The following is a 15,410-nucleotide window of genomic DNA, read 5'->3' as shown; positions in this document are numbered from 1 at the left end:
GGAGATTGGGAGGTAACATACCTTTCTCTGTGAGGAGAAATGTGTAAGGAGAGAAGGAAAAAGAGCTCAAACACTCTCCACTCCTTTGAATTCCTGCTCTCCTTGACCTTCTTCAATGATCTTTCACAATTTGGCCATGTCCTATAAAAGCTGGAAGTGAGGGCTTCACAGATACTGGACTGTTTTGTTTTTAAGATTTATTTATTTATTTGAGAGAGAGAGAGAGTTGGGGGAGGGGCCAAGGGAGAGGGAGAGAGAATCCCAAGTAGACTCCCCACTGAGCGCAGAGCCCATGCAAAACTCAGTCCTACCACCCAAGCGAACATGACCTGAGCTGAAATCTAGTTGAACGCTCAACTGACTGAGCCACACCGGTGCCCCTGATTTGTTTTCTTTCATTAAGTCTGGCCCGTATGTTTCAGGCACTCCCTTTAGAATGGGGCTGGGGGGTGGTGGTGGAATGTCTCTTATTATTCTCAGCTTTGGGACTTCAGCTACAATATAGAGGCAACACGCTAAGTAGATAAGAACCTTCTCACAAACTGTTGTGCTCTGTTCCAAAAAGAACATTTGAATTTGAGGTAATCATATGATATGAGCAGATGGCTCCATGAATTCAAGATGTCCAAATTTTAGGAAACAGGAACCTAGGCATTTACATAGCTCAAAAGCAATATAAAATTGGTTATGCCTTATTAGGATAGAAAGCTACTGGTTCTGGCTGTGTAGCATTCACTCTTTCTTTCTGCTTGTACCAGCATCCTTTGGCTGCAGTGAATGTTCATGTGACCAAATCTAGTGCAATTAGAACAAGTACTTGGGTATTGGCTGGATAGGAATGGAAGATATATGCCTAGTGCTGTTCCAGCTGTCACAGGGAGAGAACTTGCCTCAGAGTGAAGGCAATAAACAGGAAAGTGGTTGTGAGAGATGGAAAGAGACCAAAGTGCAATGATGTTGCTCTGGATCCAGCCATGCCTGAAGTCAATGCCTACACTTTTTGTATGAGTCAGTTAATCCACCCCCCCCCTTCCCCAATAAGCCAAGTGATTTGGCTTTTCATCACTCACAGCCCAATAGGGCTGGTTGTTATGCCATTTATCGACTTAAATCTTTGCCTGTGCATTGTCATCAGAACTGGTATGTCCCTCGCACATTATCTCAAGATGGACTTTTTCCAGGGAGTGATGATAATTAAAAGGACCTATTGTTGTCCTGCTCTGGGATTCTTCTGGCCACGGGGCACATGAGAAGAACTACTATTAGTAATTATTTTGAGAAATACACTAATGTTTTATTTGGATGAGTAGTTTGTGATTCTGAATTTTGCTGTTTTAGGTATGGCTGAAGAAATTTTCTTATTCATTTCCCATAATAATTCAACAAGGAAGGCTTATATTCATTTTATTCATCATTTTTATTAATCTTTAGAGAAACTATCTATATATCTTTAGGTTACTAATCTTTCATGTTCTGGTATAAAGTATATAATTAACCCTGAGTTACCAAAACTTTTTAAGCAAACTAAAATTCTGTAACATGCAAAGAATTGTATTCTCCCTAGTGCCTGAGATATTCTTCTAATAAAGAGATTTAAAAGGAAATATAATCCAGTCAAAGTGATTTACATCTTTGAGAACTCTTTGCAATGTAATTGTTGGGAGAATTAATTTTTTTTGGACAAAATTGGAAATTATTCATATTACTGTGATTTTATACACTCACTAAAGTTATTTTTTTTTCCTTCTTATTTATTTGAGAGAGAGAGAGAGCACAAACAGGGGAAGGGGCAGAGGGAGAAGCACATTCCCTACTGAGCAGGAAGCCTGTTGGGGGTGGGGCTCAATCCCAGGACCCTGGGATCATAACCTGAGTTGAAGGCAGATGCTCAACCAACTGAGTCACCTGGGAACCCCAAGTCTGCCAATATTAAATAATAACCAGGCAATGATTAGTTTTCAGGGTCCTTATTTTAAGGGTGAATAAGTCAGGCAAAATACGAACATATATGTTGGCCTTAAATACAAATCAAATTAGAATCCTAAGGGTCAACTTAGTAGACAATCTGGGAAACCATAGCTCTACTCATTTCAAAGAAATAAAATAGGGAATAGAAAATCTGTTCTTTATCTCCCCACCTGAAATTATTTCCCTTTTTTTTTTAAGATTTTATTTATTTATTTGACAGACAGAGATCACAAGTAGGCAGAGAGGCAGGCAGAGAGAGAGGAAGGGAAGTAGGCTCCCTGCCGAGCAGAGAGCCCGATGCAGGGCTTGATCCCAGGACCCTGGGATCATGACCTGAGCCAAAGGCAGAGGCTTTAACCCACTGAGCCATCCAGGCACCCCTGAAATTATTTCCTAATGCATCTCAAAACTCAGAATGGGAGTTAGAATTCTAATGTGTAAAAACAGAGATGGAACTTTTGAGTCATCTAAAGAACATTACCACTAGGAATGTGACATTAGGTAGCCAGAGATAAAATTTGGGGTGTTCAAAGAAACCTCTCGAGAATAGTTAGATTTCCTAGTGATTTAATTTAATCCTGGTATTGCAAATAGATTTCAATTTAGATGTCAAGACCCGTTAGTTGATGGTGTTGTTTGCAGTGTTGGGCTGTGAAGAATCAAGACCAAGTCTCAATATAGTGGAATAAGTGTGAAAATTGATGAACGATATCTGCCTTGTACGGGGAGAGAGAGAGTGAAGCTCCCCATCCTTGTGGTTACCGTCGCCCTTTTAAGTTATATTTGGAGGTATGTTAAGTCACAAAGGAAGCTGGTGAGCTGGATTGGGTCAGAGACAACTATTTGGGAAGTATAGGTTCTTGGAAGATGATTCATGGGGCACCTGGGTGGCTCAGTCAGTTAAGCATCTGCCTTCAGCTCAGGTCATGATCCTGGGGTCCTGGGATTGAGCCCCATGTCAGACTCCCTGCTCAGGGAGCTTGCTTCTCTCTCCTTCCCACTCATGCTCTCTCTTGCTATCTCTGTCTCTCTCTCAAATAAATACATAAAATGTTTTAAAAAGGATCAGAAGACCTTGTCAAATCACCCAGTATATATAACTATATTGGTCTAAAAGGGAACCATATTACACTGATTTGGGTTAGAAATGTGAGCTTTTCAGAAATATGGTACAACACCCAACCCCATAGACAGAGGTCCTTGACAAAGAAGTTTACAAATCTCTTTTAACACACAAAGTATAAGCCTTCAAATTTAGTAAAGTATGAGAATTTCTGTAGGGAGACTACATAGTTGATCTTTTCTGTGAGTACATCAAATTCATGTTCATTATTTATTTTGCCACTTGGCACTGTAAATCTTTTTTTTTTTAAGATTTTATTTATTTATTTGCCAGAGAGAGAGGGAGAGCACAAGCTGGGAGAACGGCAGGCAGAGGCAGAAGCAGGCTCCCTGCTGAACAAGGAGCCCGATGTGGGACTCGATCCCAAGGACCCTGGGATCAGGACCTGAGCCAAAGGCAGATGCTTAACCAACGGAACCACCCAGGTGTCCTAGCACTGTAAATCTTTAGTGGAATTCTAAATATAAAGAGGAAGGAAGTTTCTTTCCTTTAGCAAATGAGTCCTCTGTTATTTACAGGGATCCCAAAGTCCCTCCAATGGGTGACCCTGTCAAATTGAGGGATACTTCACAGAGAATGGAGAAGGAAAGTGCTGTGTCCTTGTTGATCATGCTGTATCCAAACAAATCCCAGTGCACATCTCTCGGGGGGGCTCATTCTGTTGTTTGGATACCCTGCCACCCAATATGGGTGACGCACCTGGTGAGTCAGGACAGTGACAACTTTTTACCCAGCTTCCTGGCCAAACTCAAGCCAATTTTGTTTCTTAGCCAAATGACATAAAAAACAACTTGAGGAAAATACAAAGTTATGTCCTTCCAAGACAGTTGGTTTCCAGTAGTGTCTGGTCTGTGGCTAAAATTCTAGACTTGAAATTAGAAGAACTCAGAATCTTGGACAATTCAGCTTCCTTGAATGCCTTAGTTTTGTCTTATTTTTAATTGGGAAGAGGGGCAGGCTAGAGGTAGAGACAATAAAGAAAGGGGTTTCATATTTAATGACTTCTAGACGTTTTATTTAGAGTTCCCTGCTCTCCCCAGACCACACCCACCGGCTCCCAAGAAAGGCAATGAGATGCTGATCCTGCAGATGGGAGGAGATACCAGGAGTCCCTCCTGACCCCTCCCAACTGCTGCAGGAAGTCTCCAAGGTTTGTCACACAAGCGATTTGACCTGTGGGCTCCCTGGCTACCTCATGGTTTCAGATATTTCTGTGGCCTTGTGGCTCTTGAGATGAGCACGGTCGTGAAAATTGTACCTCACTCCTCACATGCGTCGTAATCTGTCTTCCAACAGCGCCTCCTTAGCAGTTTCCCACTCGTGTCTGGGTAATGTGGCCCCACGTTATTATTTACCAGCATTATTGTAGGTGTCTTTTCCCTGGGAATGGGCAGAAGTTCCTGAGGATCAGGCTGAGAATAATCCAACTTATTCAAAATCACCTTTTCCTCTAGAAAGCCTGTGCTTGTTGCTTTATCGTGCATATAAGCCAGCATAGACCTTCCCTCACTGGGATAAGTTCTTTAAACCAGTGGTCTTTGAAATTCTGTAAAACTCTGTGTCTTTGCGCATTTGCAAGTTTGCATCTGAACATGTACAAATATATTTTATATTGTTATCATTATGCTTTAAAATCTTTTCCTCAAAAATCTCAGACTTGTTGATTTCCCTTATTCAGATCAGACATTGTTCATAAAGTGAGAGAGCAAGTTATTTTTTCTCCACATTCTCACCATCACTTGTTGTTTCTTGTATTTTTTATTTTAACCATTCTGACAGGTGTGAGGCAATATCTCATTGTGGTTTTGATTTATATTTCCGTGGTGATGAGTGACGTTGAGCATCTTTTCATGTGTCGGCCATCTGTATGTTTTCTTTGGAGAAATGTCTGTTCACATCTACTTCCCATTTTTTAATTGGATTATTGATTTTTTTGGTGTTGAGTTGCATAAGTTCTTTATATATTTTGGATATTAACTCTTCACTGGATATGTCATTTGCAAATATCCTCTCCCATTCAGTACGTTGTTTTGTTAATTACTTGTTTGTCTTCTGTGCAGAAGTTTTTTATTTTGATATAGTCGCAATTGTTTATTTTTGCTTCTGTTTTCCTTGCCTCAGGAGATATATCTAGAAAAATGTTGCTACAGTCAATGTCAGAGAAATTACTGCCTGTGTTCTTTTTTAGGATTTTTATGGTTCCAGGTCTCATGTAGGGCCTTAATGCATTTTGAGTTTACTTTTCTGTATGGTAAGAAGGTGGTCCAGTTTCATTCTTTTGCAGGTAGCTGTTCAGTTTTCCCAACACCATTTGTTGAAAAGACTGTTTTTCCCATTGCATATTCTTGAGTGCCTGGCAACTTACTGGTCTCAGTAGACATTTAGTGATTGAATGAAAGAAAGAAAGTGTCTGCCTTTGGTTACTGAGTTGCTTTTGACAAGTTTAAAAATGCAAACTTTGGAATACGTTCAGCATACCTCTGAACATAATGGTTGGCTTTATGGACTCTTCATCTTGCCTGCTTTTTTTTTTTTTTTTTTAGATTTTATTTATTTATTTGACAGATAGAGATCACAAGTAGGCAGAGAGGCAGGCAGAGAGAGAGAGAGAGGAGGAGGAAGCAGGCTTCCTGCTGAGCAGAGAGCCCGATGCGGGGCTTGATCCCGGGACCCTGGGATCATGACCCGAGCCAAAGGCAGAGGCTTTAACCCACTGAGCCACCCAGGCGCCCCAATCTTGCCCGCTTTTTGCAAACCACATTGGCAAACAATGCACAGACTAGGATTCCTGCCCTCACTGAAGTTAATTAGAGTCTGGGTGTTGAGGGGCACCTGGGTGGCTCGTGCGTTAAGCATCTGCCTCTTGATTTCAGCTCAGATCATGATCTTAGGGTTGAGAGATTGAGCCCTGAGTCGGGCTCCGTGCTTAGAGGGTCGTCAGCTTGGGATTCCCTCTCTCCCTCTTCCTCTGCCCCTACTCCTGCTCTCTCTCACTCTGTCTCTCTTAAATAATCTTTTTTTTTTTTTTTTTTTTAAGAATCTCAGTGCTGAAATGTATATGGTTAAGTGGCAGATGTCACTCATGTTTCTCTAGTTATATTTCTATTACACATCTCCTTACAGGTTTTTCAGAATCCCTCTGCAATTGTAGGTATATATGATTATGGAACGCGGGCCTGCAAAAAAGCAAGCAGCTGTCGGTGTGGGCTCTGCCAATGTACTTTGAGAGCATGTATGTGTGTATATAATTCATTGCTCCTTCCCTTCCGTGGAGCCCTTTGGGGTCAGAGCTCAGGGACAATGGGATCTTCAGTGTTTGCTGAAGGCCAAGGAATTCAGTTTATAGTGTAGAGTGTGTGCAACCTCAGGATGGTAGGAACACAGCTGCCTGAGAGAAGAAAATATTATGTATTTTGAAATAGTTTTGACATGTTGGATTTATATTTATGTCATTTTTCATTGGCTTTTTAAAAAGCCAGATCACTCGAATCATTTCAATATATTGAAAATGTATATAGTTAAAAAAAAATTTCTTTCCTGAAGGAAAGCTATATCCACAATAGTAGCCTTTCAGTTTTTGGTTTTGTGTCGAGTTCGACACTATAAACAAGTTCTATGCAAGTGAAAATGCAGACAGAACTTTACTCCCAACTGTTTATCCCTAAAGATGAGTCTCTTTAGGACAGCGCAACTAGGTGTTAGCTCTTAGCTTCCTCTTTAGGGCTGTGTGCTGCTCTGTGAGATCCTGGAGCTAGCTCCTAGCTGAGCCACAGCAGACAGGGGGAGCATCAGAAACGCGAGCCACGCAGGTACATATCCTGAGCCCAAGGGAGGAGATCCCTGCAGGACATCGTTGTGCTGATAATTAATTCAGTGGTTAATGGTTCAGTTTTACATTTCAAATTTGCATTTATACTAGTCAAGCAAAGAATCCTTGTGAGACACTAACTTTGGGGCTCCTCACCTCTTTGCCTGGGTTGTTGTCATTGGGTCCTGACTGGTATGTCCACTTCTGTTTTCAGGGAACTGGAACAGTGATTAGAATCACCAGATAAAATACAGAAGATCCTGTTAAATGTGAATTCCAGCGAAGCAAAATGATTTTTTTTTTTTGTAACTGTTGTGTCCCAAAAGATGTAGTATATTTTGCCCCCAGTTATTGTATGGGATCACTATCAAGTATGATGGGATTACTTCTAACAATTTTTTAAAAAGATTTTATTTATTTATTTGACAGACAGAGATCACAAGTAGGCAGAGAAGCAGGCAGAGAGGGAGGAGGAAGCAGGCTCCCCGCTGAGCAGAGAGCCCAGTGTGGGGTTTGATCCCAGGCCCATGGGATCATGACCTGAGCCGAAGGCAGAGGCTTTAACCCACTGAGCCACCCAGGCGCCCCTTAACAATTTTTTTTAATCTATCAGTGCTGACCAGTTCCAAATCTCAGTGTCTAGTCTTATCATGTGCTCTTAACTAAGTATCTCTGCTGTGATGGCTTGCAGGTAGTATGTTGAAATCTAAGCTCATTATCTTCCCTACCCATAATCTCAATTTCAGCTGTCCATCCAGTTGCTGAACTGTCCTGGACCATTCATGTGCCCCTGGAACCCTTTAGGTGGGTCTGTAAGAACTTTCACAAGCCTCTTTGTTTCTCTCTCTCGTCTAGGTGACCAGTGATACATTTAAGATTCCAGCATATTCCCTCTACTGTTTTCCCTCTTTTTACATCTTTCCTGCTAATGAAGTGACTTTCAAACTTTGGACAATGACAAACACACACACATATTCGCATGAATATATGTATACACAGAATCAAAAGTTCCCTGCCACTATCCTTACCCTTAAACCCTGAGGGGCATTATGATGTTTTCTATTCTGTTTCATTTTTTTAAAAATTGCAATTTGGTCATCTCCTGAATTGATGAGTCATGACCTGTGGTTTTAAAAAACGACTACTGATTCCATTTTGCGAATAACAATCTGACAGTTGTTATAAAACATTGAACAGATTGTGTCACTCCCTTGCTTAAAATCTTTCAATAATTAGTCTTAAGAGAAAGTAGAAGATGCTTACTGTGGCATTAAAAGCCTCCAGCTTGCTCTTTTCTCTCATCATCTGGTCCTCTTGTCAGAAGCGAGCTCCTCCATTTTGCCTAGTGCTAACTCCCCACAGTAAACCAATTCTTCAGGCTCAAATGCCATTTGCTCAGGAGGCCTTCACTGACTTTCTGCCTAGGTACATTCCTTTACTAGATGGTCTTCCACACTTAACACTTTCATAGCAGAACCAACATTTAAAAATATTGGTTAGTCCCGGGGCGCCTGGGTGGCTCAGTGGATTAACCGCTGCCTTTGGCTCAGTTCATGATCTCAGGGTCCTGGGATCGAGCCCCGCATCCGGCTCTCTGCTCCACAGGGAGCCTGCTTCCTCCTCTCTCTCTGCCTGCCTCTCTGCCTACTTGTGATCTCTCTCTCTGTCAAATAAATAAATAAAATCTTAAAAAAAAAATATTGGTTAGTCCCTCAGCTGCTCAAAATCCTTCAAAGACTCTTCATTTCATTCAGACTAAAATCCAAAGTCCTTGGAGTGGCTTATGCTATCCAATATGATCTCTCTTCCTACGTCCCTGGACTTCTACAACCTTCTACTACCCATTCTCCTTATTTATCCTGCTCCAGACATACTGGTTTCATTATTATTCCTCCAGGTTGACCAGGTACTCTCCTGCCCCAGCACCTTAGCATTTGCTTTTCCCTCTACTTGGAACACCTCCCACGCTGCAATATTTACTTGACATGCTTTCATTTCGCAAATGATACATTGTCAATGAGGCCTTCTGTGGTCACCTTATTTAAAATGGCATCTCCTCTTCTGTCATTCTCTATTTCTTCTGTTTTATATTAATTCATTTTACTTATTTATGTTGATTATTATACATCTCTTTCCACTAGCATGTAAATTTTAAGATGATAGGGATTTTTTTTCACTGCTAAAATCCCAGCCCTTAGTATAGTGTTTAGTTTGTAGTAGGTGCTCAACAAATTAATTTGTGGAATAAATGAATGAGTCAGTAGATACCTCTTATATATTCACTTTCAATTTGTTGTTTTTTTCTTTAAATCTCTTTTAAAATCTTTTTGTTTTGTTTTGTTTTTAAGATTTTAATTATTTATTTGACAGAGAGAGAGAGAGAATACAGGCAGGGGAGCAGCAGAGGCAGAGGGAGAAGCAGGCTCCCTGCTGAGCAAGGAGCCACATGTGGGACTCGATCCCAGGACCCTTGGATCATGATCTGAGCCAATGGCAGAGAGTGAGCCACCCAAGTGTCCTGTCAAATTGTTGTTTTCTTAGAGAAGAAGATACCGGTTCTATTTACCAGTGTACCCACCTTATGGGCTGGTACACGGCAGGGTCTCAAAAAATGGTTTCCTGAATTAAATTCATTATTTATTTATTTATTTTAATTAATGATTTTTTGGGTAAAAGATTTTATTTATTTATTTGACAGAGAGATCACAAGTAGGCAGAGAGGCAGGCAGAGAGAGAGAGAGGGAAGCAGGCTCCCTGCTGAGCAGAGAGCCTAATTGCAGGGCTTGATCCCAAGAGTCTGGGATCATGACCTGAGCAGAAGGCAGAGGCTTAACTCACTGAGCCACCCAGGTGCCCCTAAATTCCCTATTTAAACTGGGTTCGATACCAGTGGAGAGAGAATAGGGTGTGCCGCTTTAAGAATAGTTACATTTGTATTCATAATGTTCCTAACAGGGCCATTACTGCTTTGTACACATCCTTAAAAGAGGAACTCTTAGTACAATATATTTTCTTCTTTGCTGGAACAAATGTTAACCTTATACTGTTTGCAAACACTAAAATACTGGATGAGCATTTTATGTGGGAACGTGGTGGTAAAAGAAGTTTCCTGGCTTCAAAGTAGTGGCACCTGCCATCACAACCAAATGGAGTGTAGGTCCACAGTTCTTTGCTCAAAACCTTGAGGACAGGCTGGTTTTGGTTTTCCACCCCCAACTCCTCCCTCCTCGCCCACCCACAGGTTTCAGAGGGTAGAATGTGCTCATTCATTACATACACAGCAGGTTTGGGGCAGGGCCCCCCACTCCACCATGTCAACGCTTCTGCAGAGAAAAGTACAGTTGACTCTAGAACAAGATGGGTTTGAACTACATGGGTCCATGTATATGTGGGGGGTTTTTGATAATTACAGTCCAGTACCATAAATGTATTTTCTCTACCTTATGATTTTCTTAATACCATTTTCTTTTCTTCAGTTTGATTAATTGTAAAAATACAGTATATAATGCATGTGACATACAAAATGTGTTAATCGACTATTTATGTTATTGGTAAGGCTAAATCAACAGTAGGCTATTAGTAGTTAAATTTGGGGGTGGGGGAGTCAAAAGTTTACATGGATTTTTCACTGTGCAGGGATTGGCATTCCTAACCCTCATTGGTCAAGGGTCAGCTATAGGACTAGTCACACTTGGTAGGATAAAGACAACAAATAGTCTACATCCATTCCATTCGAGTTATTCCACAGAAGTGAGCTTTGATGCCAGAAGCATGGAAAAAACTTGGTTTTCAGAACTTTCAAGTTGTTCTTCTGGCTTAGGGGTATTATTTGTTGTTGCTGGTGGTAACACTGTACACTGCATGGCCAGAGGGCTGTTGGCCGCAGGAAAGATTCTGTTCCTTCTCAGTTGCGATGCCAATGTTAGAACAAATGACACATGATTCTGATCAAATTACAATTCAGTGTCATCCAATAAACCAATTATCTAATAATGAGTGATTTCGTCTATAATAATTCAAGCAAAAGTACAGAGGAGGGAAAATATCCTTTTCTATTCAATGTTCCAGAACCATGACTAGAAGAATGTGGTCACATCATTAGTTATGCAAAAACCAAGATATTGATCCGATTGCCTCTAGAGTTTGAAATCTTTAAGTTCTCAAAGGTCAGTGTTTAGGCTCTATAGCAGGGGTCAGCAAACTTTTTCCATATAGAGACAGATAGTAATATTTTTGACTTTGCAGATCACTTATCTTCTCTGTATGTGTGCATATTTTCAGTGCCTCCTCTGCCCCACCACCTCATTCTTTGCCCACAGAAGACTGCCTGACCTTGAAACCATCAACATGTTTGGCTAAAACTGTCAGAAGAAAATCCTGTTGGCATTTGTCATTTGGATCTATTAAGTAGGAGTTTTGTAGGAGTTAGCCTTGATCACATAACCAGTCTTTTCACTCCAGTAGATAGACAATAACCAAATTTGTTCTGGCTCCTAGGAAAACAGCTTCTCAATGAAAAGCCTTGGAAGAGATTCACCTCCAGGAGGAGGTGGCCTGAATGAAGATTGTGCTGCCATTGAAGGGCTGGCTAATGTCACAAGCTGCCTTGTAAGTCCTAGATTTTTTTTTTTTTTCTAGGATACTGTTTGAGTATACCTTATTGGATCTATGTCATCTAACTAAACAAAATTCTGATTTTTTGTTTATTTTAAGTTACCTGACAGCCTGGTATTACATTATCATCATCATCATCATCATCATCAAAAGGTGATTTTTCACTCCTAAGCACTTTATATCCATTCTTCTGGGTAATCGCTCATCACAGCCCCCGGGGATAAGTACTGTTAGGAAACCAAGATTTAGATCAAATGATTTGTCCACCGTCACCCAGGTAGTGTCAAGGTTGAGTTTCTAGTCTAGTTCTTGCAGAGTCAGCCCCTGTATTTCTGAGTATTATAGAGTATAACCTCATAAATATATATAATTTTTTGCCTCGTATTGGTTATGGCTTGGTGTTTGTGCAGATGACCCCCCTGCCATGAGAAATATTTAAAAAATTGTTTTTCCATATGGTATACTGGGCGCCATTCTTTTTGTCAGAAGGTTGGTTACGTGGACATTTTCTTTTTTAAGGATATTGGCTCTTTTTAGCATAATCTTCTGGTAGGTGGTTGTTGCATTTTTCAAATGTGGTTTTTAAAAAATTAGCTTGAATTTTGTCATAAAGATGTTATTCCTAAGGGAGTGTTAAAACCCTTGTGACATTTTTCCATTTAAGTAATTAAGACAGTTTTAGTAAGGTTTGAACCTTCCTTAACATGCATGAGAAACAGTGAAGAAATAAAAAATTGCTAATTTAACACCTGTGGTATGACTCACAGTCTTTTCTCAATTAACTTCTGATGAAAGTCTTCACATTTCTTGTTCCTTATGTTTTCTGTATCTAGGGAAGCAATATCAGTTCTGATCACTTTAAGCACATTGAAGTCTTTGGAGTCAGTACTTTATCATTAGTGCATGGGCTAAAGACTATTTTCCTCATTATAAGAAGAAGCCTGACTGTACCTCGAAAAGCAATAAACATCCCTTTGGAGACTTTCTCCTAAGAGAGGAGGTAAGAGGCTGTATCATAAAGGTAATGCAGGAATAAATAACCTGTTGGAAAAAGTGATGAAAGAGAAAGAAAGAGCATCTATGCTCCTTTTGTATTTGACACAAAATACAGGGAATTCCAGGTATTAAAACCAACACAGAGTATTTTCCACCCAAGTCTCCTTCTGCAGAGGCAACTATTTTAAGCTCTGCTGCTAATTTCTATTCTTGATGTATCAGTTCTAGGCGATACATACTGACTACTTGCTCTAAAGAATGGAAAGAATCCTCATGGAAGCGTCTATCTAAATTACCATCTTTTGCCTCCTGGTATTTTTTACCCCCGTAATATTTTCAGTTCTACAGATTACCTTTAATGACTGGATAACATAGATGGTCTCTATTTTCTGACTGATGTTTCGATGTGTCTGTTGACTCGTAGCTATAAAAGTTGAGGAAATTAGCATAGGTATCCACTGTTCTACTCTTTTCCTCCCACTTTTCCTTAGTTATGTTTTTATTTTTATATTGCCATAGTTTATAGCATGCATATTTATCACAGGCTTCCTTGTCTTCTAGCAGCTCTATCAGGTCCTGGGTGCTCTCAGGATAAAGTTCTCAACCATATTCTGTACAAATTCTCTACCATAAATAAAATCCTTAACCACATGGCCCATCGTATCTCCATAGCCTAATCTGCAGTTCAGGGTTCTCACTGTTTTTATTACACTATGACCTTTTATCTTGCCGGGACCTTGCATACTGATTAACTCTAACTCTGGAAATCCAACTGCTTTCCTTTCTGGCAAATTCCTCCTCCTACTTCAAGACCCAGATCCATGTACCCTTGGACGGAAGCCTTCTGGACTCCTAGTTTCTTAGGTGCTCAATTCCACGGACTCCCGCTGTCCTCTTCCTAATTCCATAATAGCATTTGCCTATTAAACTATGATTTCAGGTTTATGTATCTGTGTCCTGACCTTGCAGGTAAACATTAGATTGGGCATTTCATTTCTGTGTCCCTAGCATTCAGTGTCATGTGTCCACACTGAACGAGTGAATAGATAAATGGATTAAGAAAAAGTCTTAACAAATACCAAACAATACACTTGGGGTTTTCTTTTTTCCCTAAATCAGTTTTAGTAAGCAAAATTTTCAGTGGTTCCTTCCTGGTCTTTTTTATATTTTTCTTTACTTTAAATACCTTATTTACCTCCTCAAGGTGGGAGTAATGGAAGGAGAAAATAATTTCTGCTGATTGCTGGTAAATACTCACCTTTGCTGCACTGAGCTCAAAAGTGAGGAAGAAAAAGAGAAACTTGTACACCAAAACATCGCTTTCTATCGGTATATACTATTTTAGAAATTCAGATGACAGAATAAAGAGAGGGAGAAATTATTCTGAAAAGATATTTATTTATTTTCCAAGCCACTAGTATTTTATTTACCTATTTATTTATTTGTATTTTTAAAAATTTTAATCCCAGTATAGTTAATACACAGTTACATTAGTTTCAGGTGTAACATATCGTGATTCAACAATCTATACATTGCTCGGTGCTCATCTTGGTAAGTGCACTCTTAATCCCCCTCACCTAGTTCACCTCTCCCCCACCTCCGCTCTGGTAACCATCTCTTTCTTTCTTTTTTTTTTTTTTTTTGAAAGATTTTATTTATTTACTTGAGAGAGAGAGAGACTAAGAGAGAGAGGAGAAAGAGAGAGAGAGAGCATGAGAAGGGGGAGGGTCAGCGGGAGAAGCAGACTCCCTGCCGAGCAGGGAGCCTGATGCGGGACTCAATCCTGGGACTCCAGGATCATGACCTGAGCTGAAGGCAGTCGCTTAACCAACTGAGCCACCCAGGCGCCCCTGGTAACCATCTCTTTGTTCTCCATAACTAAGAGTCTGTTTTGGGGTTTGTTTCTTTTTTAAAATTTGTTCATTTGCTTTATTTCTTAAATTCCACATATGAGTGAAATCATACAGTATTTGTCTTTCTTTGACTGGCTTATTTCACTTAGCCTTATACCCTCTAGATCTATCTATGTTGGAAATGGCAAGATCTCATCCTTTCTTATGACTGGGGAAAAAAATATCTATATTTATATCTGTACCTATATTTATATCTGTACCTATATGTACCTATATGTACCTATAGATAAGTAAATCTATTTTATTTCTTAAATTCCACATATGAGTGAAATCATACAGTATTTGTCTTTCTTTGACTGGCTTATTTCACTTAGCCTTATACCCTCTAGATCTATCTATGTTGGAAATGGCAAGATCTCATCCTTTCTTATGACTGGGGAAAAAAATATCTATATTTATATCTGTACCTATATGTATGTATCTGTCTCTCTCTATATATATATCTTCTTTATCCATTCATCTATCTATGGACACTTGGGTTGCTTCCATAATTTGGCTATTGTAAATAATGCTGCAATTCACATAGGGGTGCCTTTATCCTTTCAAATTTGTGTTTTTGCATTCTTTGGGTAAATACCCAGTAGTGGAATTACTGGAACATATGGTAATTCTATGTTTCATTTTTTGAGGAACCTCCATACTGTTTTTTCAATGACTGCACCATTTTGCTTTCCCAACAACAGTACAAAAATGTTTCTTTTTTCCACATCTTCACCAACACTTTTTGTTTCTTATATTTTTTATTTTAACAATTCTGATAGGTATGAGATGACATCTCAGCTTGGTTTTGATTTGAATTTCCCAGATGATTAGTGATGTTGAGCATCTTTTCATCAGTCTGTTGGCTATCTGTATGCCTTCTTTGGAGAAATGTTTGTTCATGTTTTCTGCCCATTTTTAAATTGGATTATTTATTTTTTTGGTTTAAGTCTTTATGTATTTTGGGTACTAATCCCTTAGTGGCATGTCATTTGCAAATATCCTCTTC

At 39.7% G+C, this 15,410-nt stretch overlaps 1 protein-coding gene across 1 annotated transcript in view; it reads left to right on the top strand.

Moving 5' to 3' along the window:
- The window catches only part of LOC123927617 (serine/arginine repetitive matrix protein 1-like), a 51,676-nt gene that overhangs the window by 12,874 nt on the left and 23,392 nt on the right, over positions 1 to 15,410 (top strand). The window contains exons 4-5 of the mRNA XM_045982297.1: positions 11,397 to 11,507; positions 11,613 to 11,666. Coding sequence (XP_045838253.1) covers positions 11,397 to 11,507; positions 11,613 to 11,666 — 165 coding nt within the window. The remainder of the gene's footprint in view (positions 1 to 11,396; positions 11,508 to 11,612; positions 11,667 to 15,410) is intronic.

The sequence above is a fragment of the Meles meles genome, chromosome 17 (assembly GCF_922984935.1).
Source record: "Meles meles chromosome 17, mMelMel3.1 paternal haplotype, whole genome shotgun sequence".
Taxonomy (NCBI): domain Eukaryota; kingdom Metazoa; phylum Chordata; class Mammalia; order Carnivora; family Mustelidae; genus Meles; species Meles meles.
The sequence above is the reverse complement of the archived record's forward strand: the minus strand, read 5'-3'. Positions and strand labels throughout refer to the sequence as shown.